A 23,604-nucleotide genomic window follows, 5' to 3' on the forward strand; every position below is an offset into this window, starting at 1 on the left:
GACTCTGAGGCTGGCTGTCTTGGGACTGCTTTCTTGGATCCAGCCAACATGCTGTGCTCTAGGGAAATCCAGTCCACATGCAGAGAGCACAGGTAGGGCCTGCCAGCTGACAGTCCCAGCATCAGTGGCCAGACATGTGAGGAAGGAGACTCCAGTACCAGCTGCTTTGACTGAAACCAGGTGAGAGGTGCTGAATGACGGAGAGCAGCCTGAGTCCAGCCAACCTCCAAACCTGTGAAAGATGGTGTTAAGATGATTGCCATTGTTTAAAGAAAGACATGATCATTTGGAGTGATTTGTTATGCAGCTCTAAATGGCTAGAAAACACATGCTTTTAAGTCAGACCTACTCAAGTTTGAATATTGACCCTACTTCCTGCTAGTGAGATGTGTCAGCCAAGATCTCAAGTTTCTCTAATTCTTTTTGTTCCTGTTACAGATGTTTAATCTGAAATATTGCAGGTGTTCAATGAACATGAGTTTCCCCTCCACCTCCCCTTCTGGTTTTCCTCCCTTCTTTCCCTCCCTTTTTCCTTCCCTCCCTCTCTCCCTCCTTCCCTTCCTTCTTTCTTGTCTTCCTTCCATCTTTTCCTTTTTGCTTGCTTACTCCTTTTCTTTCCTTTCCTTCCCATGTAAACCATGTAAATTTAACGGAGTGCAGCTGCTTTGGTGGTAGGCCATTTTAGATTGGAATATCTTAGTGCCAGGTGTGGATTTAATTGGACCCTTACTTAAAACGCAAGCAGACAGAATTCAGGATTTTTTTTTTTTTCCTTTGGTGAAAACTGCTGAATCACTGGTTCCAAAATTGGCAGAAAATATGCTCAGACCTTCCACAGACAGTGCGTGTGGTATGATCAAGTGCCTTGGGGGAGTGGGGTAAACACATTTTTTAAAAAAGAAATGTTTCCATCAGTTCACAGTGAACATTATCTGAATTCAGTTCAGGCGAAGAATATCTTAAAAAGCTAGATAAAGGAAATGAAGGCATGAGCAACATGTTATTTGTAGGAATGACATACATTATCTCCTTGGCAACTGCAGGGTGGCATGCAATTTGGCGCTCTCCGTTGTGTCATCTCGGATGCCTGGAAGTCACTGTTTCCTATGGAAACAAAGGAAAGAACAACATGAGAAAAAGAGTTCTGATTTTAGTATGCTGAGAAAGTATTTTAAAACTGAGGGACCAGCAGGCTTCCACAGCAGAACCAGAACTCAAAGTGGCATTCAATTTTCATTTATTAATTCCTTAGTGCTTTAGAATATGAGTGAGATCCAAATTTGTTTTGACCGCACTGAACTTTTTATTCATGCTTTGTGATCAAATGATGACTCCAAACATTTGTGTGGAAGTTTCAATGCCCTGGCGTGTAGTAAGTCTTTCATAAACATTAGGATGTCAGCATTATTCATGTTCATTTATCTATTCATTCAACAAATATTTGTGGACTGTCTAATTTGTGCCAGGCATTGTGCTGGGTACTGAAGTTCCATAAACCCCTTGCCTTACGTCTTATGACATTATTCTGCCATATTCACGGGATATTGTGGTAGTTCTTTGCTTGAAGTGACTCAATAATTTAGCCAGCATTCATTTAGCCTCAGCCTGGAGAGGTTATTATTACATAGGAGCTAAGAGATAGCGAAATGAACCGCATGGCCTCACACTATTGATGGGATCTCATCATGGCTTTTCTTTGGTCAGTGATTTCGGGGAACTTTCCTAGGTGCAGTCAGCTTGTTTTCATCACCAACTTCCAAGTAAATGGCTCCAAAATATTTATGATAGTGACTCATGCTCAATATAATTTCATTTGGTAGGTAATTTGATGAAACTGAATGTCTTAAATGAAGGAAATTCAGATTGCAATATAGCTGGCTAAAGTCGTAGTTTCCACCTTGATGACATTCAAAGAGTTATCAACATTATAGAATGCTGCAGGGGCAGCCAACACCGTTGCAGTGGACTGCTTGATCACTGCAGGAGAATGATACACCGGTGACATGAGATTAAAGCCTGACATCGATGCTGCCAGGATCACCAAGGGGCTCTTGGGAATTTGTCCACAGTGGTGCTGGAGAGAAGGACTGTGGAACAGAAACCTGGATTCCAGAGTCTGTTCTTTCCAAGGATGATCTTGCTTTTCATTAATCTATCCAGTATCTCCAGAACGTGGCCTTTCCTGCTAATTCTATATTCGCTCCCTACCTCATCACAGCAGAAGGTTATGTGCATTTATTCACATTTCTGAAACCTATTAAAGAATGACTATGAAATAGACAGCTAATGTCCACCAAAGAGTCTCACAGGAAAAGCCTTCTAGGCTGACTATACTAAATAGTGATTTCAGGTGTTCTTTTAGCTCTAAGGAGTTGAAGCCATATGGCTGATTTTATAATTTCAGCATTAAAATTAAAAACCAAATTTCACTTCCTGGATTCTTCTTCCCTAGGGTCTTATTTTACTATGTCCCTCTCTAAGAGCAATATTTTAGCTTAGAATTTTCTTGGATTTGTGGATATATTCATGGAAGATTTAAATAGCATTGCAGCTGTACAGAAAAGCTGTTCTCGTGTGTGCTTTGAAAATCAGCTTTTCAATAACTGATAGCTTTAGAACTGTGATTGAGAGAAAAAATCCAGTCCTTGTTAAACAAGCTATTTCAGCTACTGGATGCATGCTTCAAACCGTTTGAAGGAAGAGAGGCTCACATCACCTCATCACTTTGCTCCCAGAGAGGCAGGTTGGTGCCCATGGCCCTCATGCATTTTCTGTGTGGGAGCAGAAGGCAAGAAGAAGGTGGGGCTGGATCTGGGAGATGACTCTGCTGCTCCATAGCAATCACTTAGCCCTACTTTTAAACAGGCAAATTCATGAAATGGGAGAGGAAAGGCATTTAATTCTGGTTATCAGTTAATATTCCAGGATTGACTCATTAAGCAGTCCATTAACTACTGTAGTGGTCCAGGAAGTATAATCTGGATAGAATAAATGACTGTCATCTGGTTTTCAAGTGGATTTAAATGGGCTGCTTTTGGCTATATAGCTTTGCCAACTACTTATCTCTCGAGACATATTGTGTGAGACTCATCTTTGCTGTTTTGAGTGTACAGGAGGGAATGATTATGTTGTTTATTTATTTCAATACAGTTTATTCATTATTTATTATTTCTTCATCGGACTTATTTTTATTGAATATTCATAGTGCTTAGTACTGTGCTAGTCACTGGGGGGAAGAAAATGATAAGACCATATTGCAACCCCAAAGAAACAGTAGAGATGGGCTCTCATACAGCATGCTGCATTGCTAGGCTGGGAAGAAACATCAAATGCTGTGTGAAGATGTCACAGCCCAGATGAGCCATCTCTGTGGTGGGAGATTCTGAAGAGGGTGGTGGGGCTGTCAGGTTAAATTTCTCAGAGGAAGCAATGACTAAGTATGATATCAGAAAACAGAGAATGGAGGCAAAGGAGATGAGGAAGCAGAGTGAGAAGAAAACGTGCCAAGACCCAGAAGCAAGACAATACAGCTCATCCTTGTAGAACTAAATGAAGACATCCTGGCTAGAACCCAGGTGTTTTAATTGGGTTTCCCCCAGACCAGACTCTGTTTCAAGAATTTGTGTGCAGGCAATTCATATTTGAGGTGATCCCAAGAAGCACTGCAAGGAAAATGAGATGTCAAGGAAGACAATCCAATAAAGTATGACTAATGGAACAGATTTAGCACTATGTGCTCATCGCCAGAGGCTCTCCCAGAATATGTGTGGAACACACCTCAGAATTGTCCTGTTGCGGGGCAGAGAAGTTGAGGTACTTATTTATCAGCTCTTGCCTCTTGTTCATTATGTTTATTCAGGAGATATTAACTTTCTTCTACTTCTGGTCAAACCCTCTCTCCCATTCCAGTCAAGCTCCTGTAGACAGATCATTACTTAGAGCAGAAAAAGGTAGGAAGCCATCAGTGATGTCTAAGTAAACCAAACAAATACAGACCAGGTACTCATAGCCTATGCTACACCAGGATCCCTGGAGTGGGTCCAGAGGAGGGTTTGGGAATAAATGGGGAGATGTACCTGGACTTGGAGGCAGGACCAGGTCAGGGAGAATGTTTTGTTATATAAGTGTGCTTGTTTCAGGAAAACAATAGGTTCATAAGGATGTTAGTTCTGAGAACTTTAATAGCCTGTGTGGTAGCTAAGTGAGAGATGTTGAATGCTATTCTGTGGCTTTGAAGAAAAATAGGCAGATTGGGAAAATCCTGAGGAAGTTGGATGGAAAGGAATAACACAGAGAGAGGCAAAAATCAAAGTTTTGTGGCTTGCAAAGTTAACTGGATTGTGTGCTAGTCTCTAAGATCTAGCATAGAGTACGAAGTTTGTGTTTGTTTGGATAAATACACTGAACTCCTTGGATATGAATAAATTTGTACCTAGTTTGACTTTGGTCACGAGGGTTTCTTAAGGGTAAGAATTTGGGGCTTTTCTCTACCTTTCATATCACCAGAGTCAGAACAGTGCCTGACATACAAATCAGATCAGATCAGTCGCTCAGTCATGTCCGACTCTTTGAAACCCCATGAATCGCAGCACGCCGGGCCTCCCTGTCCATCACCAACTCCCGGAGTTCACTGAGACTCACATCCATCGAGTCAGTGATGCCATCCAGCCATCTCATCCTCTGTCGTCCCCTTCTCCTCCTGCCCCCAATCCCTCCCACCATCACAGTCTTTTCCAATGAGTCAACTCTTCGCATGAGGTGGCCAAAGTACTGGAGTTTCAGCTTTAGCATCATTCCTTCCAAAGAACACCCAGGGCTGATCTCCATCAGAATGGACTGGTTGGATCTCCTTGCAGTCCAAGGGCCTCTCAAGAGTGTTCTCCAACATCACAGTTCAAAAGCATCAATTCTTCAGCGCTCAGCCTTCTTCACAGTCCAACTCTCACATCCATACATGACCACAGGAAATATAAATAGGCACTTAAATATTTCTTGACTAATGCCTCTTGTGTTCCATAAGCCTCTTATCCTTCTCCATCAGAGGGCAGACAGACTGAAAACCGCAATCACAGAAAACAATCCAATATGATCATATGGACCACAGTCTTGTCTAACTCAATGAAACTATGAGCCATGCTGTGTAGGGCCACCCAAGACAGAGGGATCATGGTGGAGAGTTCTGACAGAGTGTGGTCCACTGGAGAAGGGAATGGCAAACCACTTCAAGTATTCTTGCCTTGAGAACCCCATGAACAGTATGAAAAGGCAAAATGATAGGAACACCGAAAGATGAACTCCCCAGGTTGGTAGGTGCCCAAAATGCTACTGGAGATCAGTAGAGAAATAAGACCAGAAAGAATGAAGAGAGAGAGCCAAAGCAAAAACAACACCCAGTTGTGGATGTGACTGGTGATAGAAGCAAAATCCGATGCTGTAAAGAGCAATATTCCATAGGAAACTGGAATGTTAGGTCCATGAATCAAGGCAAATTGGAAGTGGTCAAACAGGAGATGGCAAGAGTGAACATCGACATTTTAGGAATCAGAGAACTAACATGGACTGGAATGGGTGAATTTAACTCACATGACCATTATATCTACCACTGTGGGCAAGAATCCCTTAGAAGAAATGGAGTAGCCATCAGAGTCAACAAAAGACTTTGAAATGCAGTACTTGGTTGGATGCAATCTCAAAAATGACAGAATGATCTCTGTTCATTTCCAAGGCAAACAATTCAATATCACAATAATCCAAGTCTATGCCTCGACCAGTAACGCTGAAGAAGCTGAAGTTGAACGGTTCTAAGAAGACCTACAAGACCTTCTAGAACTAACACCCAAAAAAGGTGTCCTTTTCATTTTAGGGGACAGGAATGCAAAATAAGAAGTCAAGAAACACCTGGAGTAACAGGCAAATTTGGCCTTGGAATACAGAATGAAGCAGGGCAAAGGCTAATAGAGTTCTGCCAAGAGAATGCACTGGTCATAGCAAACACGCTCTTCCAACAACACAAAAGAAGACTCTACACATGGACATCATCAGAGAGTCAATATCGAAATCAGATTGATTATATTCTTTGCAGCCAAAGATGGAGAAGCTCTATACAGTCAGCAAAAACAAGACTGGGAGCTGACTGTGCTCAGATCATGAACTCCTTATTGACAAATTCAGACTTAAATTGTAGAAAGTGGGGAAAACCACTAGACCATTCAAGTATGGCCTAAATCAAACCCCTTACAATTATACAGTGGAAGTGAGAAATAGATTCAAGGGATTAGAACTGATAGACAGAGTGCCTGAAGAACTATGGACGGAGGTTTGTGACACTGTACAGGAGACAGGAATCAAGATCATCCCCAAGAAAAAGAAATGCAAAAAGACAAAATGGCTGTCTGAGGAGGCCTTACAAATAGCTGTGAAAAGAAGAGAAGTGAAAAGCAAAAGGGAAAAGGAAAGATATACCCATTTGAATGCAGAGTTCCAAAGAATAGCAAGGAGAGATAAGAAAGCGTTCCTCAGTGATCAGTTCAAAGAAATAGAGGAAAACAATAGAATGGGAAAGACTAGAGATCTCTTCAAGAACATTAGACATACCAAGAGAACATTTCATGCAAAGATGGGCTCAATAAAGGATAGAAATGGTATGGACCTAACAGAAGCAGAAGATATTAAGAAAAGGTGGCAAGAATACACAGAAGAACTGTACAAAAAAGATCTTCATGACCCAGATAATCATGATGGTATGATCACTCACCTAGAGCCAGACATCCTGGAATGCAAGGTCAAGTGGGCCTTGGGAAGCATCACTATGAACAAAGCTAGTGGAGGTGATGGAATTCCAGTTGAGCTATTTCAAATCCTAAAAATGATGCTGTGAAAGTGCTGCACTCAATATGCCAGCAAATTTGGAAAACTCAGCAGTGGCCACAGGACTGGAAAAGATCAGTTTTCATTCCAATCCCAAAGAAAGGCAATGCCAAAAAATGCTCAAACTACTGCACAATTGTACTCATCTCACACTCTAGTAAAGTAATGCTCAAAAGTCTCCAAGCCAGGCTTCAGCTGTACATGACCCATGAACTTCCATATGTTCAAGCTGGTTTTAGAAAAGGTAGAAGAACCAGAGATCAAATTGCCAACATCCATCGGATCATGGAAAAAGCAAGAGAGTTCCAGAAAAACATCTATTTCTGCTTTATTGACTATGCCAAAGCCTTTGACTGTGTGGATCACAATAAACTGTGGAAAATTCTGAAAGAGATGGGAATACCAAACCACCTGATCTGCCTCTTAAGAAACCTGTATGCAGGTCAGGAAGCAACAGTTAGAACTGGACATGGAACAACAGACTGGTTCCAAATAGGAAAAGGAGTATATCAAAGCTGTATATTGTCACTCTGCTTATTTAATTTCTCTGCACAGTACATCATGAGAAACCCTGGGCTGGATGAAGCACAAGCTGAAATCAAGATTGCCGGGAGAAATATCAAACACCTCAGATATGCAGATGACACCATCGTTATGGCAGAAAGTGAAGAAGAACTAAAGAGCCTCTTGATAAAAGTAAAAGAGGAGAGAGAAAAAGTTGGCTTAAAACTTAACATTCAGAAAACTAAGATCATGGCATCTGGTCCCATCACTTCATGGCAAATAGATGGGGGAACAATGGAAACAGAATAGACTTTATTTTTGAGGCTCCAAAATCACTGCAGATGGTGACTGCAGCCATGAAATTAAGATACACTTGCTCCTTGGAATAAAAGTTATGACAACATAGATGGGCTGTTAAAAAGCAGAGACATCATTTTGTCAACAAGGTCCGTCTAGTCAAGGCTATGGTTTTTCCAGTAGTCATGTATGGATGTGAGGGTCGGACTTAAAGAAAGCTGAGCACCGAATAATTGATGCTTTTGAACTGTGGTATTGAAGAAGACTCTTGAGAGTCCCTTGGACAGAGAAGAGGTCCAACCAGTCCATCCTAAAGGAAATCAGTCCTGAATATTCATTGGAAGGACTGATGTTGAAGCTGAAACTCCAATACTTTGGCCACCTGATGTGAAGAAATGACTCATTTGAAAAGCCCCTGATGCTAGGAAAGATTGAAGGTGGGAGGAGAAGGGGACGACAGAGGATGAGATGGTTGGATCGCATCACTGACTTAATGGACATGAGTTTTGAGTAAACTCCAGGAGTTGGTTATGGACAGGGAGGCCTGGCCTGCTGCAGTCCATGGGGTCGCAAAAAGTCGTACATGACTGAGTGACTGAACTGAACTGAATTGAATGAATATATGAATGGATAAATTTAAAACTTTGTTATGTTCCTGAATCCTGTTGCTGTATGGGTCTTCAAGTTGGATAAAAATTTGAGAAATAGACATTGATTTTATGATACACATATAAAGATGGTAATCTAAGCCTCTGGACTAGTTTATTCATTTCCTGAAGACTGGAAGAACTGAAATGTCTGAGGGTTGAGCCCTCTGGAAATGTAACATTTTAGGATTCGTATTTGAGGAAGAGTATTCCACACTGAAGAGAGTATGTAAATGGAACATGCCTGGATTGTGGAATTTATTGGACCCATTTAACAGAGAAAGAAATAATCAGCAGTGTTAGATGCTGCCAAGGCAGTATGTAAGATGCAGATATTTAAAAGTTCTTATTGGATTAAAATACAAAAAGTTGCAAGGGAAAGATAGGAAGGGAAATTAATAAACAGTGGGTTGAAGAGTAAATGACCATGGAGAAGTGGAAACATTAAGTGTAGAAGATGTTTCCCTAAACTGGCAATGATAGAGTGGAATCTGGAAGGGATCAAAGGTTAAGGAGTTGTGGGACTTGATATTTTCATCCCCTTCTTTGTAACATGAGATAAATTTTAGTATGTTCTATGTTGGGAAAGTGCAAATATTTTTTAATTGCTAGCATGATTAAGTAAAACAATATTCCCAGGATTGTTGATTTTATGCTCTCCTCAAACATCCATCAGCCCAGAAGGAAACCTTTTAAATGGGAGTCCTTACTTATCTCTTCCTATAACTGTCAGATCAAGGCAAATTGGGTTTTAGCTGATGCTTAGAGAAGGCAATGGCACCCCACTCCAGTACTCTTGCCTGGAGAATCCCAGGGACGGGGGAGCCTGGTGGGCTGCATCCATGGGGTTGTGAAGAGTCAGACACAACTGAGCGACTTCACTTTCACTTTTCACTTTCACGCATTGAGGAGAAAATGGCAACCCACTCCAGTGTTCTTGCCTGGAGAATCCCAGGGACAGGGGAACCTGGTTGGCTGCCGTCTCTGGGGTCACACAGAGTCGGACGTGACTGAAGTGACTTAGCAGCAGTAGCAGCATTGCTCTGAGGAATGGAGATGATTGTCTTCACCGAGGAATAGGAAATAGCATGAATTTTGAAAAGGACACCCAATGTAGTGTTCCCATATATTTCCAACATTTTCTGAGGTAGATATTTACAGTATTCATTCAACATTAGTTCTATTGAAAAAAATACAATGAATATCTGAGTATAGAAATAATGGAAACTTCTATTATAATAATTTATCTCACAGGGACTATCTACATTTTTGTTCTAGAATATGAATAGCAATATCAAAATGATATTTCACAAGTATTGATCACTTACCAACTTCAGGTAAAGTGTTAAGCACTTTATGAATACTACTCCATCAATAACTCTAAGAAGTTATCATTATTATCTTCATTTTAGCCAGGAGAAATATGTAGCACAGAGAGGCTAAATAATTTCTCCAAGGTAACCCAGCTAGTATTTAGAACCTACAGTTCTGACATTGGTTTTTAACTTTCAATATACTGCCAACAAGGATAAAAATGAGGATAGATATTTGGCAGCTTTCAGTTTTAGAATTTATTTTGTAGATGTCTGTAGAGGGCAAGGGCTTCCCTGGTGGCTCAGTGGTAAAGAATCTGCCTGCTAATGTAGGAGATGTGGGTTCCAACTCTGGGTCAGGAAGATCCCTTGGAGAAGTGTACAGCAACCCACTCCAGTATTCTTGCCTGGGAAATCCCATGGACAGAGGAATCTGGTAGGCTACAGTTCATGGGGACCCAGAAGAGTTGGACACGTCTTAGCAACGAAACAACAACAAATAAAGGGCACATTTCCCTTGCTGCATACCAGATATTTGTGTCTTTTAGTTTCTGGCCTGCTAGGCTGAAGTGGTTATGTTGGTGATATACATTAATGTGCTGATGAGCCATTTACCATAAATTGCAACTCAGCTACTGGTTTAATTCCTGCTAAATTTGCAATCTGCCTTTACTGAAGTGCAAAATTGGCTTTCTTGTCCTAAAGTGGTAGAACATGCAAAAGAGTCTAATACCTTATTTTCTAGCTCAAGTAAGATTATCTAGGCTCAGAGAAAGTTTTAAAATTTTCACTTTGGATGAACAGCTGTTTCAACATGAGAGCCTTATTAAACACCAAATGGTCTTGCTAATACCTCATTGAAAACTGCAGGTAATAGCATGGCACTTCCTCCTCAGGATAAGTCACATTATTTCCTGGAGAAAGTCCAAATGGCCTCAGCGATTTGTGGGGTTATCTGTTTGACAACTGGTGTTGTGGTAGAATATCAATTTGTTCTGCTGACTGAATATGCTGTTTTACTATAGATGGAGATTTGTAATGAATTGTGTTTAAAAGGTAATTCAACATACGCTTTTATGACCAATTGACTGTGCTTCCATTCATAAAGTCTAGGGAATGGGATTGATGTTTAAAATACAAAAGCATATGCAATAGGTACTTAATGAGTCCTTTTCTGCTACATGCACATGTGTGCACACATTTACTTTATATATAATTTGGCACATGCATTGTTGAACTTCATTTACTTTAATTATTTGCAGATAATTACATGTTCTCTTCCCTTGTGGTTCAGATGGTAAAAATTTCTCTTGCAACGTGGGAGACCTGGGTTTGGGAAGATCCCCTGGAGGAGGGCATGGCAACCCATTCCAGTATTCTTGCCTAGAGAATCCCCATGGACAAGAGGAGACTGACAGGGATGGGAGCCTGACAGTCCATGGGATCACAAAGAGTTGGACACAACTGAACAACTAAGCACAGTTTGAAGAATCATTTTCAAGTCAGAAACTAGAGCTAGTGTTTATGTTGATATCTTCCCTGGATTACAATTAAAGTTGAAATTGCAGTGTCCTATGAACCCGAGGGGGAGATGTTTTAGTTTTTCCATAATTTTGAGTAGCAATTTTATAAGCATCTTTCGAAAATTATATATTCAAACCGAACGTAAAGTCTATGGAAGGAAGTTGGAACACAGCTTCCTTTTTGCAGAAGAACTTCATAAAAATGGTTCATCATACAGAAGATGTGTATTTTGAATGACGGTGATGGTTCATTTTTCACACAACCCAAAGAGAAGTTTTCTTCAATTAAAAAGAAATTTTGCACTGCTAGTTTACCTTTGTGGTTAAGATAAAATTTTCTATACAGTAAATCACCAAAATGTGGACCTATTTGTAAATATTTATTTGGGTCTGACTGTAGACTATAGAAGGTATATGGGAAACTATTATCTGTAAGCATATTATGACAACTAAGCACCAAAGAAGTAGGGCAAATATTAGGAAGAACAGAAAAATTCGTAAGAATTTTACAATTTTTACACATACTGGAAAGGAAGGATTAATCAGAGGAAGATTTTTTTGTGGGATAATGTGGGTCAAACATTAGTACAGTAGTTACCTTATAATAGAAATTGGATTAATGTAACTAAAATCCAAATCTGAAAAACCAAGCTGTTTATAAATGTTGCTTAACCTGGTTTGGGTTGTGTGCACATATTTCAGATAAGTTATGCTTTCTTCCAACTCCATTATGGTAGCTTTCTAACATGGCAAATTAACATATATTCTGTAAGCAACTTCCTGAAGTGGCTAAAATTGTTGCTTTGGGATGCAGATTATGACTGTAGCTCATTTTGACTGTCTGGTCTTAGAAGTAACCAACTTTCCAAGGCTTCAGTGTCCTTATTGGGAAAATAAGAATATTAATACTATTATATTACCTGGGTGGCTGTAGATAATGTTTTAGGTTATTAGTGTAGGGCTTGGTCTATGTAAGTGCTCAATACATGGTAGAGATGTTGATAAAGATTCAAGACTTCTGTTTGGCAAGTGCTAATATCAGACATTAATTATTTAGAGTAGCCCGTGAATGTGAAGCATTGCTTTAACAGTCTATTTCAAGAAAATACAAGGGTAAAAAAAGAAAAGGAAGATTTTAGAACGTCCTCAAGGGATTTCAAATTTTAACTGACAAAGAAGGTTATTGGCCTTCTTTATCCTTACACCATAGAGAGAAATCTTTGAAAATTGTCCTCCTGCCAGCAGGCAGGCCAATTTTCCTTCCTCTAGCATCCCTCTTCCCTATGGTTAATACTTGTGCATGCGTGCGTGTTCGGTCTAGTCCAACTCTTTGCGACCCCATGGACTGTAGCCCGCCAGGCTCCTCTGTCTATGGGATTTCCCAGGTAAGAATACTGGAGTGGGTTGCCATTTCCTTCTGCAGGAGATTTTCCCAACCCAGGGACTGAGCTTGTGTCTCCTGCATTGACAGGTGGATTGTTTACCAAAGTTTACCAAGTCTTAACTGCCATCCAGGAATGTGGTTAAGACTTAATCATCCCTAAATTTCAGCTTATGTGTTACTTTTACAAAGAGACTTTCCCAGCAGTCAGGCTATGTCATGTACTCCCTAATTAAAAATTTTTTCCATGATAGAATTTATTGCTTATTATAACTTCTTAATAATTCCTGGTAGAAGTTGTAAGGCCTGTGCCTTTTCACCTCTGTACTCCCCATGCCCAACAAGATACTTGAAAATTTAGACACTCAATACATATTGTTCAATGAATGAATGAATTGGGTAGATCAGTGCCTTTGATAAGTCCTTCATTGCTTTTCAACTTAAATGTAGATATTCTGTTACTCATTTCCAACGAGAGAGGAAGCATGCAACCTGAGCCTTTTTTCCTAAAAATAAATCTGTTAAAGTCATCATGAATGTTTAGATTCAGTGGGTAAACATTATCTAATGTTCCAGAGAAAGTCGGCTTCCTTTAGGTAAGGCTCTTGGCTCATCAAAGGCTTCCTTAATGCAGAATGGTTGTGATTTTACTAAATGACTTGGCTGCTAATTCTTCAGCTTTAGAACTTTCTCCCCAAGCAGAAGTACACTGCAGATCTAGTCCTGATAAATTATTTCTTTTTAGACATTGCCCCTGTTGTCTTTGCTGATGCAGATAAAATTGTGACTCAGACTGCTTGCTATGCCAGCCTCCTATAGGATTGGCAGGGATCTGAATTTTTCTGCGTGGCTATTTATTATAGCACAATTTCATTTTGATCAAATCATATGAAGTCTATATTAAGAAAAGCATTGTCCAAATGTTTTCTAAGTTCAAATACAATTTTCTGAATATTTTCAAGCTGAAACAAATCATTTTCATAGGATGATGTGGTTTATTAAAAAAATGAATTTGTTTGGACACCCAAATTAGAAATTAAAAACCATGGTAAGATTTCTTTTGTAATATTTTATCAGGTATCTACATATATTACCTTTAATTTTAAGTATTAAAAATATCCTTAATATAAAATATGAGCAAAAGTTATAAATTATTTTTAATGACATTTTTTCAATACTTAAACACATGTATGTTTTGAAATCCACGATACATGTACATACATTGTCACATGAAAATCATCATCTGAAAGGAAAATAAAAATATTTTATGAAAAATATTGAGTAGTTAAAGAAGGACCTGGAGCTAAGTCCAAATTAGAAGCTTAAATGAAAATCCTGGTTGACTCAAGTCCTCTGATTAGGATTAAGGAAAACTGAAAGGAACTCAAGAGATATCGTGGAGAATTCATATCTAAGCAACTTTGACCAGTTTAGAAAGATGATGTCGATGCCCCCCTGGTGGATATATGGAAGTGTTTTCATTCGTTAAGGACAAAATTAAAAATGTTACAAAGAAATCCATGCTTAATTCCTGTTAAAAGCATCTCAATTTCTCTACATATCTTAACTCAACCTAGGATTTGGGGGGTTATCAAAAGAGGATACTCACTCAGTGGAGAAGAGAGAACAAACTAGAAACAAAATACCTGAGAAGAGAGAACTGTTTAGGTTTTGTTTTTTTTTTTTTCCTATGAGAAAAAGTTAACATTCATTATTTTAAAATATTAAGATGTATGTCTTAAATGTATTAAAGTTAGATGATTATCTTAGATTCCTGAGGTTGCCATAGCCAAATAACATAGATCAGTTGAATTAAATAACAGAAATTTATTTTCATATTTCTAAGGACTAGAAAATCCAAGATCAAGGTTCTGGCCATTCAGGTTTCTGATGAGAGCTCTTTTTCTGTTTGCAGACGACTGTCTTCCTGCTGTGTCCTCAGATGACACAGAGAAAGGGTTTGCTGGTGTCTCTTTCTCTTTCGTAAGGACATTAGTTCTGTCTGATCAGGGCTTCATTCTTATGACCTCATTTAATATAACTTCCTTAAAGATCCTATCTCCAGTATAGGACCTTGAGGAGTTAGGCTTCCAACATATGAATTTTGAGGGGCCATAATTCAGTCCATAGCAATGATTACAACTTTTTAATGTTTCACTCTTTACCTTTTTTGACATTTGTTGCCTTCTGCTATCCCCAGTTTGGTGTCTTTCATTGTCTCATTTCTTCTAATTTAAATGTGGAAAAAAGTCCTTTGGCTACTGTCATTTAAATAAAAAAAAATAAAAAGAGTGATACTATAATGCCAGACCAGTATTTCCACAGATACAACTCTTTTTAATATTCCATTATATTGAGAAAGTGGGCCAGCCAAACTGAGTTGCCAAAGTTCTAATTGTGAGCCAACATTCTGGGTATGTCTTTTCATAGCATAGTGAAGTGTGAATATCATCCTATAGGTTGGATTACAACAGTTCCTCCAGTCTTTTCCCTGGTTACCAGTTTCTAGACTTTACTGGTAGTTGGAATGTTTCAGAAAGAGATCAGTGAACTGATATGTTAATACATGAGACGCTTTTTAAAAAATATAATTCACATCTTTTCTGGACATTGAAATACTTGTGGCTATTGTTTTTCTTACATATAGCTTTGGCATATGGTTGTGTTTGTGGTTGTTGTTCAGTCAGTAAGTCATTTTCGACTCTGCAACCCCAAGGATTATAGCATGCCAGGCTTCCCTGTCCCTCACCATCTCCCAGAGTTTGCTCAAACTCATGTCCATCAAATCGGTGATGCCATTCAACCAACTCATCCTCTGTCGCTCCCTTTTCCTCCTGCCTTCAATCTTTCCCAGCATGAGGATCTTTTCCAATGAGCTGGCTCTTTGCATCAGGTGGCTGAAGTATTGGAGTTTCATCTTCCACATCAGTCCTTCCAATTAATATTCAGGGTTGATTTCCTTTAGGATTGGCTGTGTGAGTCACTCAGTCATGTCCAACTCTGTGACCCCATGGACTGTAGGCCACCAGGGTCCTCTGTCCATGGGATTTCCCAGGCAAGAATACTGGAGTGAGTTGTTATTCCCTTCTCCAGGGGATCTTCCTGACTCAGGGGTCGAACCCAGGTCTCCTGCATTACAGTCAGATTCTTTACTGTCTGAGCCACCAGGGAAGCCCAGGATTGGTTGTGGTAGTTGGTTAATTAAAAGCATGTTAGGTAAGTGTCAGGTGCAGAAGAACCACTCGGTAAAAATTAACCATTATTACTGCTGTTGCTGTTTTCCCAGATGAGCTTTTTATATTTGTCTTATACCATAGGATTTACTCTAGAATTAATTCTTACCTTTATTATGTCTAAAATCTGTTTTAATTTCATTATTGCATTTTATATTTCCTTGTATTTATTCTAATTTTTGCCAGCAACATCCTTTTCATGGCTGACTTCATCACAGACTGTCTTCAGCTCCCTCTACCTTTCTGATTATTCAAAGCAGGCACATTACTTTTATAGAAACATAGAAAAAATTTTCTAAAATCTTGTTGTCTGTAATGATTTGTTCTTGAATGACATATCTTTTTATTTCAGAAACAGGATCTTGTTATCTGCCTTCTGAATTATTTCTATACAATATCCTTTGATGCCTACTAGGTACTGAGTGCCTTGCATGCATTGTCTTATTTATTCCTTATGAGGAAGGACCATTATTACTCCTGCTTTAGTAAGAACTTTGAGGTTTCAAGAGATTTAGTAAGTTGTCAAATATCCCACAGCTGATAAATGGCAAATTCAGTGTTTGAGTCCAGGACAGTCTGATTTGATGACTCACAATTCAGTTTAGCCAACGTTTCCCATTTTCTAATCCCTGATGACTGGCGGTAGCATAACTAATAAATAACACGTCCTCCAAATAGGGTCGGAGAAGGCAATGGCACCCCACTCCAGTACTCTTGCCTGGAAAATCCCATGGACGGAGGAGCCTGGAAGGCTGCAGTCCATGGGGTCGCTGAGGGTCGGACAGGACTGAGCGACTTCACTTTCACTTTTGCCTTTCATGCACTGGAGAAGGAAATGGCAACCCACTCCAGTGTTCTTGCCTGGAGAATCCCAGGGACGGGGGAGCCTGGTGGGCTGCCCTCTATGGGGTCACACAGAGTTGGACACGACTGAAGCGACTTAGCAGCAGCAGCAGCAACAGCCATCTATTTAACCTACAAAGTCTTGGCAAATAAAAAGAAGCACTAGGAACCACTGTGAAATAAAACTAACCAAAGATCACTTATCTTCAAGAAACCCTACTTCTTTCAACTTCTAAATATGCAAGACAACATGAATGAATTCTGTAAGACCATATTCTCTGGTAATTCCAAATTGAAAACATAAATTTCTTATCCCAGTGCCTGATATTGAAAGTAATATTTCTACAGCTTATGGAAATGCAAACACTGAATTAAAAGCTAACATTGGGAGGAAATGAAATACAATAAATAGAGAACTCGGCATTTTCATTTCTACATTTTGTTGTTCAGTGTGTGTTGGAATCCCCTGGTAACAACTGATGAAATATTTAACATGTTTATTTGTAGGGAATGTTTTTCATTTCTATTCGGTAACATTTAAAAAAAAAAAACACTACTGAGGGTCTTCCATGAATCATTACCTTGGGATTTAGTTTTTCATCTGCTCTTACCATTTATTGTTTATTTCTTTATTAAATAAGATGTGTGTCTAACCCCTGAAGCCCTGTCAGAACAGGCCTTGAATAAATGTCTTTGCATGATTGGATTTTTTTTTTTTTTTTGGTACGTGACTCATTGATATTCTAGAAGATAAACCTGTTCATTATTAGCCTTGTTTGTTTTTAATTTAGAAGGGTTAAATTACATTTTATTAAACTTCATTAGCTTTTCAAATAAGCAAGATGAATGTGGCTTGCGTTCTGCATAGTCACTTTATCTCATTGCTGCTAGAGTAATAAGTTGAGATGAATTTTCTCTTTGCAGTTGATAATACTTCTTTAGAAATCGTGTCAGATCACAGTCATGATTGACGAATTGCTTGGATTTGCTCCTGTTTGCATGTTGCTGCTTTAATTTGTTGGTAATGTTTAAATCTGCCACCTCACATCTCTATCCGACAGTTTCCCTTGCTTCAGGCTATTGTGACTAATGACAAAATGATCTCAAACTAAATCATTTTTTAAAATTCAAGTGAAGCTTAGGTGCTTTTCTTGTTTGTAACCACTGTACATCTGCTGAATACTGATAGACATACTCAACCCTGTGCATGAAACATAACCTCACTCTGACTGACACATTGGTGGCTCCAATACTTGAAGGCTGTGTGGATATTATTCCTAGCGAGTCCTGTGCCAGTTAGGTCAGCAGATTTCTCAATCCTTTTAGAGTTTGTCATCAGGGAAAATGACAACTACTTTTTACATTGAGGACCTTTAGACATCAATGCAAAATAACTTCAGTATCATTTGACTGCCTGGCAAAGAGCAAAGATTTAAGCCTTGAATCAGTCTAGTTCTTCTCTGCTTTTGTAGGTTATGATATTTAGAGTATTGAGACTTCTTAGGCATTCTTAGTCAGACCTGGGTTCAAGTCCAGATAATTTATACACCTTAGGTGTTATCTGCAATATTATGGACATATGTGCATAAACAAAGAGATAGTCATCTGAAGGTCAGATAGAAAGTTTCTGAAACTTGCTCTTTAATCTGAAAAGGAATCTTGACTCTGTATTATATCCATTTCAGTGAAATTTATTAAAAATGAAGTAGATGCCTGCTATGTGCATTAGCTTACTATGATTAATAAGATAGCTTTCTATCCTAGAAGTTCACTAATACTGTAAAACTGGGAATAAAAAGATTTGATTTTTTTTCAGATGGTAATCCTAGTGGCATACTTCATACTGCTTCCTCTACTTTCATAAAGTCTCATGCTTCATTGATTCTTTTTTCCAGTCACAGACTGATTCTGCGTCTTTGACTTGAACTCACTGTTTTCTCGAGACATATTCTTCAAGTCTGTGCTTATATTACTTTGATATTTAAAACTTGCCAGGTAGTGGGTAGTGTCAATATAATTTTCAAAACATCAAAAACATGAGTCATACAAATATGGAATTAATCTATGTCAAGGTTTTGTCTAATTCATTAATTAAGGGGGATACTGATGCTGCTGCTGCTGATAAGTTGCTTCACTTATTAGTAAAACTGGCTCAAAATCTTTTTGGGAGGAATGCCTATAAGTAACCATTATTATTGTCATTTGAAAAGAATACTAGAATGAGACTGCTAGATTAGATACAGAATTAGTTAATATCCTTCAGGGAGTCAAAGCCATAACCTTTGGTGCTTCTTTCTACTGAACAGTAATCTAGAAGTTAATATGTAACTCACAGTGTTTGGGGTCAAATTCAATATTAAATAGCAGAATCAAACTCAAGTATACTCTCCACGAGACTTGATAATCCTTGGGCAGACTTTTTAAACCATGCTCCACAATGACATTGCAGGGACATGCTGTATTCCTTTCTGATTTCCAAGTCTTGAATAATTTTTAAACAATATACTTGACTATTAAAATACTTGACTAACTCCTGTAGGTGTAGTTTATGAAGTTCTTTAATGTCTCCCCCATATTTGAGTATCCAGAGGCTGTACAACATGGCAGAAGACTCAGTTAGTCACTCACTCTGTGACTTTCATGCACCATAACCCTTCTTCTGTGATTCTTTTCTACTGCTGTGAACTGCATGCATGCTCGGTTGTGTCCCATGGACTGGGGCCCGCCAAGCAATTCTGTCTATGGGATTTCCCAGCAATAATACTGGAGTGGGTTACCATTTACTCCTCCAGGGGATCTTCCCGACCAAGGAATTGAATCCGCATCTCTTACATCTCCAGCATTGGCAGGCGGGTTCTTTACAACGAGTGCCACGTGGGAAGCAATCAGTTATATTAGAACATAACTCACAGTTGGTATTTCAGAATATTTCAGAAGGATTCTAATCTGGAAGAAAGGAAGACAGGGTCCTACAAATGTTCTTGTGCTTCCTTCTGAGGCACAGTTAGTCACTTATAGTTTCGCCTTTTAAGATCTCACTTTTAAAATTCATTAGGCAGGATTGAAACAGTCTGTGGAGCTAACTATTCCATATTACTGAGGCAAGGCTCTTCTGAGGACTCCACCAAATGCTACCTAAATGTTGAGATTTTCCACTATGTCTGGAGGGAACATGCACTCTTCCTGGCTTGGTATGTGCTGTGCACTGTTTTTTCTAATCCTGTCAGGTGGTTCTTTTTGCCTTGGGTAGTTAACTCATGCTCAAAAGTGGATCTGCAAGCAAAATTCTCACTGGGGACTCTTCGGGATTTTGGGGTATTTTTTTTCCCAGTATCAAATTCTCTGCTATTTTTTCCTGTGAATTCTAGCCACCTTGATTTCATCACGTTCTCAGCTTCATCTCCTCAATGTAGGGGGTCTGTCAGATTGCTCGTGTATTCTTTCCTCCACCACAGCATGTAAACTGAGTTTTGTTTTTTCTCTCTCAGTGATTGTGTCCTGTGTTCTCTAATGCTCAATCTCTTAAAAAACAGTTGTTTTACAAATTTTTTTTTTGTCATTTCCTATGAGACAGTAAATTCAGTTCCTGTTGCTCCATTTTGGCCAGAAGCAGAAATCTCCAATTCTTAGAATTTAGTCTGAGGGAAAATAGGAGTTTCTAAAGATTATGGGCAACCCAATTTTTGGTGGAAGAAGGCAGTATGCAAATATCATGCTGTATTTGAAAAGATGTATTTCTCTCTTGCTTCTCCAATCAGCCCTTTATTACTTTCTTCCCTTCTTTTTTTAGTATATTTAATATTTTGCCACAGCTTGACCCTTCATTCTATTTTACTTTTTCTTATATTTTTGATTGCATCATGTGTGTGGGAGTGCATATTATCTTCCCAATGATAGTATAAACTCTTTAAATGTTGTGGATATACCTTATTATTTATATTTTTCATCTTGAATGTAACATCTTAAAATTAATTCTGTAAAAAGGGATTCAAAATCTGAGGATTAATCAGGTGATGTTTATTTTTTTTTAAATTTTATTTTATTTTTAAATTTTACAATATTGTATTAGTTTTGCCAAATATCAAAATGGATCCGCCACAGGTATACATGTGTTCCCCATCCTGAACCCTCCTCCCTCCTCCCTCCCCATACCATCCCTCTGGGTTGTCCCAGTGCACCAGCCCCAAGCATCCAGTATCCTGCATTGAACCTGGACTGGCAACTCGTTTCATACATGATATTATACATGTTTCAATGCCATGCTCAACATCACTCATTATCAGAGAAATGCAAATCAGGTGATGTTTATAATGTATCTTGTACAGGAAAAGCACAAGGCAAATAATGATACCTTTAGCTTTTAGGTTGATGTTAATTTTGGTTTCACTTGTTTCCACTCAAATTATGTGACATATGTGAAACTACAGTTTTTCATGAGTTCAGCTGCAACCTGTTTAGAAGAATACTCCAGGCTGACATGAAAAATACTTCCTAAACCTTTTCAGATCCTGCTTTGGCTCTGCCTGTTGTAAGGCTTTTTCTTCTCTCTCTACTCAGGGAACTTGAGGCCATAATTCACAAGTCTATGAGATATGTATGGACTGAACGCTTTCAACTTGTTCAATAAGTGTAGTATTGGAAAAATATTTTACATGTAAAATAAATATTTCTCTGTAAAGGGAGCTCACAAGTAATTTTGTATAATATTATCCATAAAGTTCCTTGCAAGTTGGCTCCTTCTAATCATCCACTTGTGAGCTTTTCTTCATCATGTGTCTCTCTCCTCTGTACTTCTCCATCTCCTTACCCACCATTTATTTCATAAAATGGTGGTAAAAGAGGGTGGAAAAAGCAATTACAATATACCTTTAGTATAACTTAGAATAAACATAATCAAAGAGGAAAGATTGTTGCAAAAAGTCACAGTATCTTCTAAAGATAGACATGATTATTTTGGGAATTGTTTGAGCAATTGCTTTCCTTCATTAGTATGGACAATCTATAGTTGGCTCTATGGTTATTTATCATGCCTGTCAAAATATAAGAATTTTAATGCTTACCATCTGTATTCAGATACAGTCTTATTCTATACATAAAATCATTTTATGGAAAATGGTGAATTCCATTTTGATTTAAACACTATTGGTAAATAGTTTGAACTCAGATATTAATGAATGATATGGTGATGATATTTATATTATAATACAACAGTTTATTTAAAAATTATTTTCCTTTCTATTCACATTATTAATTGTGGTGAAAAACTAAAATGCATTAGGACTTCTAGATTTTATATAATAATGTCAATGTAAGATTATGAAAATAATTCCCAGAGATTTAGAAAGTAAGGTTTTGGAGTTCCTGTCTTTTTAAAGGAATATTATACACATATAGATGGCTATTGTTTTTATTCTGTGCACAAAAATAGATATCATTCTTGTTTATAAAGCAAACATTTACTAAACTCATTGAAATGTATACAGCATATCAGTAAAACTGTAGAAAGATGTTGTACAGTTATCATCATGAACCCTTAAAGTCAAGTCAAGTATAACTCTAGTTCAAAGTTCTAAAAGCCTAATCTTTCCATAGATTTAAATTCTAATTATTCATAAGAATGGAAAATATTTTGAAATAGAAGATGCTTCATTCAGAGTTTCAAATATATATATGTGTCCTTTTTAAGTTAGATATTCTTAAGCTTTCACAAAAAGCTGAATGACTGTAGCACATTAATAAAGGCTTATGAAAACAGCTAATTTGTAAGTATTTGATCCATTTAAATTTTGTATAATTGCATAAAATTATGTAACCAATATAATTTTTAATATACCTTTTCAGAACACAAATGCCAATTTGAGCATGAGAAAAAGAGCCAACGCCTTGGTTCACTCTGAATCTGATGTTGGCAGCAGAACTGATGTGGGAAACCATTCTAGCAAGTCTTCCACGGTTGTTCAAGGATCTTCTGAAGCCACACCACAGTCTTACTTAGCTTCCAGTCCAAACCCATTTAGCCGTGCAAATGCAGCTGAAACTATATCTGCCGCAAGAGCAATTCCATCTGCTCTTCCTTCTACTCCTAGTAGAACTGGGTATGTGCCCCGACAAGTCCCAGTTGGATCTGCTTCTACCCAGCATGTGTTTGGATCAAGACTGCAGCGAATTAAGACCACAGTTAATAGCATAGGGACTTCGGGGAAGTTATCAGCCACTACTACTCCCTCTGCTCCACCACCTTCTGGATCTGGCACAAGTAAAATAGACAAATATGCCCGCATTCTCTTTCCAGTAACATTTGGGGCATTTAATATGGTCTATTGGGTTGTTTACTTATCTAAGGACACTATGGAGAAATCAGAAAGTCTAATGTAATTTTGTTGCTATAGTAGTTTCCTAAAAGATGATGAACTTCACACAGAATGTCTTTTTAAATGTTTTTAAAGATAAACAATTGTTCTTTACTAAAATAAAAATTCCATGTAATTTTTCCATTTAAAAAATTCAAGCCAGTCATTGGGAGAGTTAATTAATTCCTTAGTGAAGGGAAAGTGAGCTATCTTTCATTTCAGAAAGATGATTTAAATAGAATCAATTCAGTATTCAAATTAGATGGAATACAGACTATCCTGAAAAGTTGGGACAAGCGAAACAGGGCTATTAGAGATCCATGGTGCATATTTATGCATTGAATTTTGAAAATAGTCTATGATATTTTCTAATGCACACTATGAATATCAACCAACCACCCTAAATTTCCCAGTGGCACTGCTCTTAATCAGAATCGTTGGATATGATATGCCACAGTAACTTCTGGAGATCCTCTTAGTATCTGCAAGAAAAGGACTTTTCCTCTTATATGAAACAATTTTAAAAGGCAAATGGAACACAACAAATACTGACCAATAGAGTGAAACCTCTGCTGCAACAAAGACAGAGACCAGGAGAAATGTGTTCCTGCCATGTGCTGGCCAAACAAGAGTTAACAGTTGACTA

General features: G+C 38.2%; 1 protein-coding gene across 1 annotated transcript in view; it reads left to right on the forward strand.

Moving 5' to 3' along the window:
* The window catches only part of GABRA4 (gamma-aminobutyric acid type A receptor subunit alpha4), a 73,821-nt gene extending 50,710 nt beyond the window's left edge, over positions 1–23,111 (forward strand). The window contains exon 9 of the mRNA XM_086407687.1: positions 22,450–23,111. Coding sequence (XP_086263813.1) covers positions 22,450–22,983 — 534 coding nt within the window. The 3' untranslated portion in view covers positions 22,984–23,111. The remainder of the gene's footprint in view (positions 1–22,449) is intronic.
* Positions 23,112–23,604: the final 493 nt, after the last annotated feature.

This window comes from Bos grunniens, chromosome 6 (genome assembly GCF_055505025.1).
Source record: "Bos grunniens cultivar Pamir isolate PY7600 chromosome 6, Bosgru_T2T1.0, whole genome shotgun sequence".
NCBI classification, from domain to species: Eukaryota; Metazoa; Chordata; class Mammalia; order Artiodactyla; family Bovidae; genus Bos; species Bos grunniens.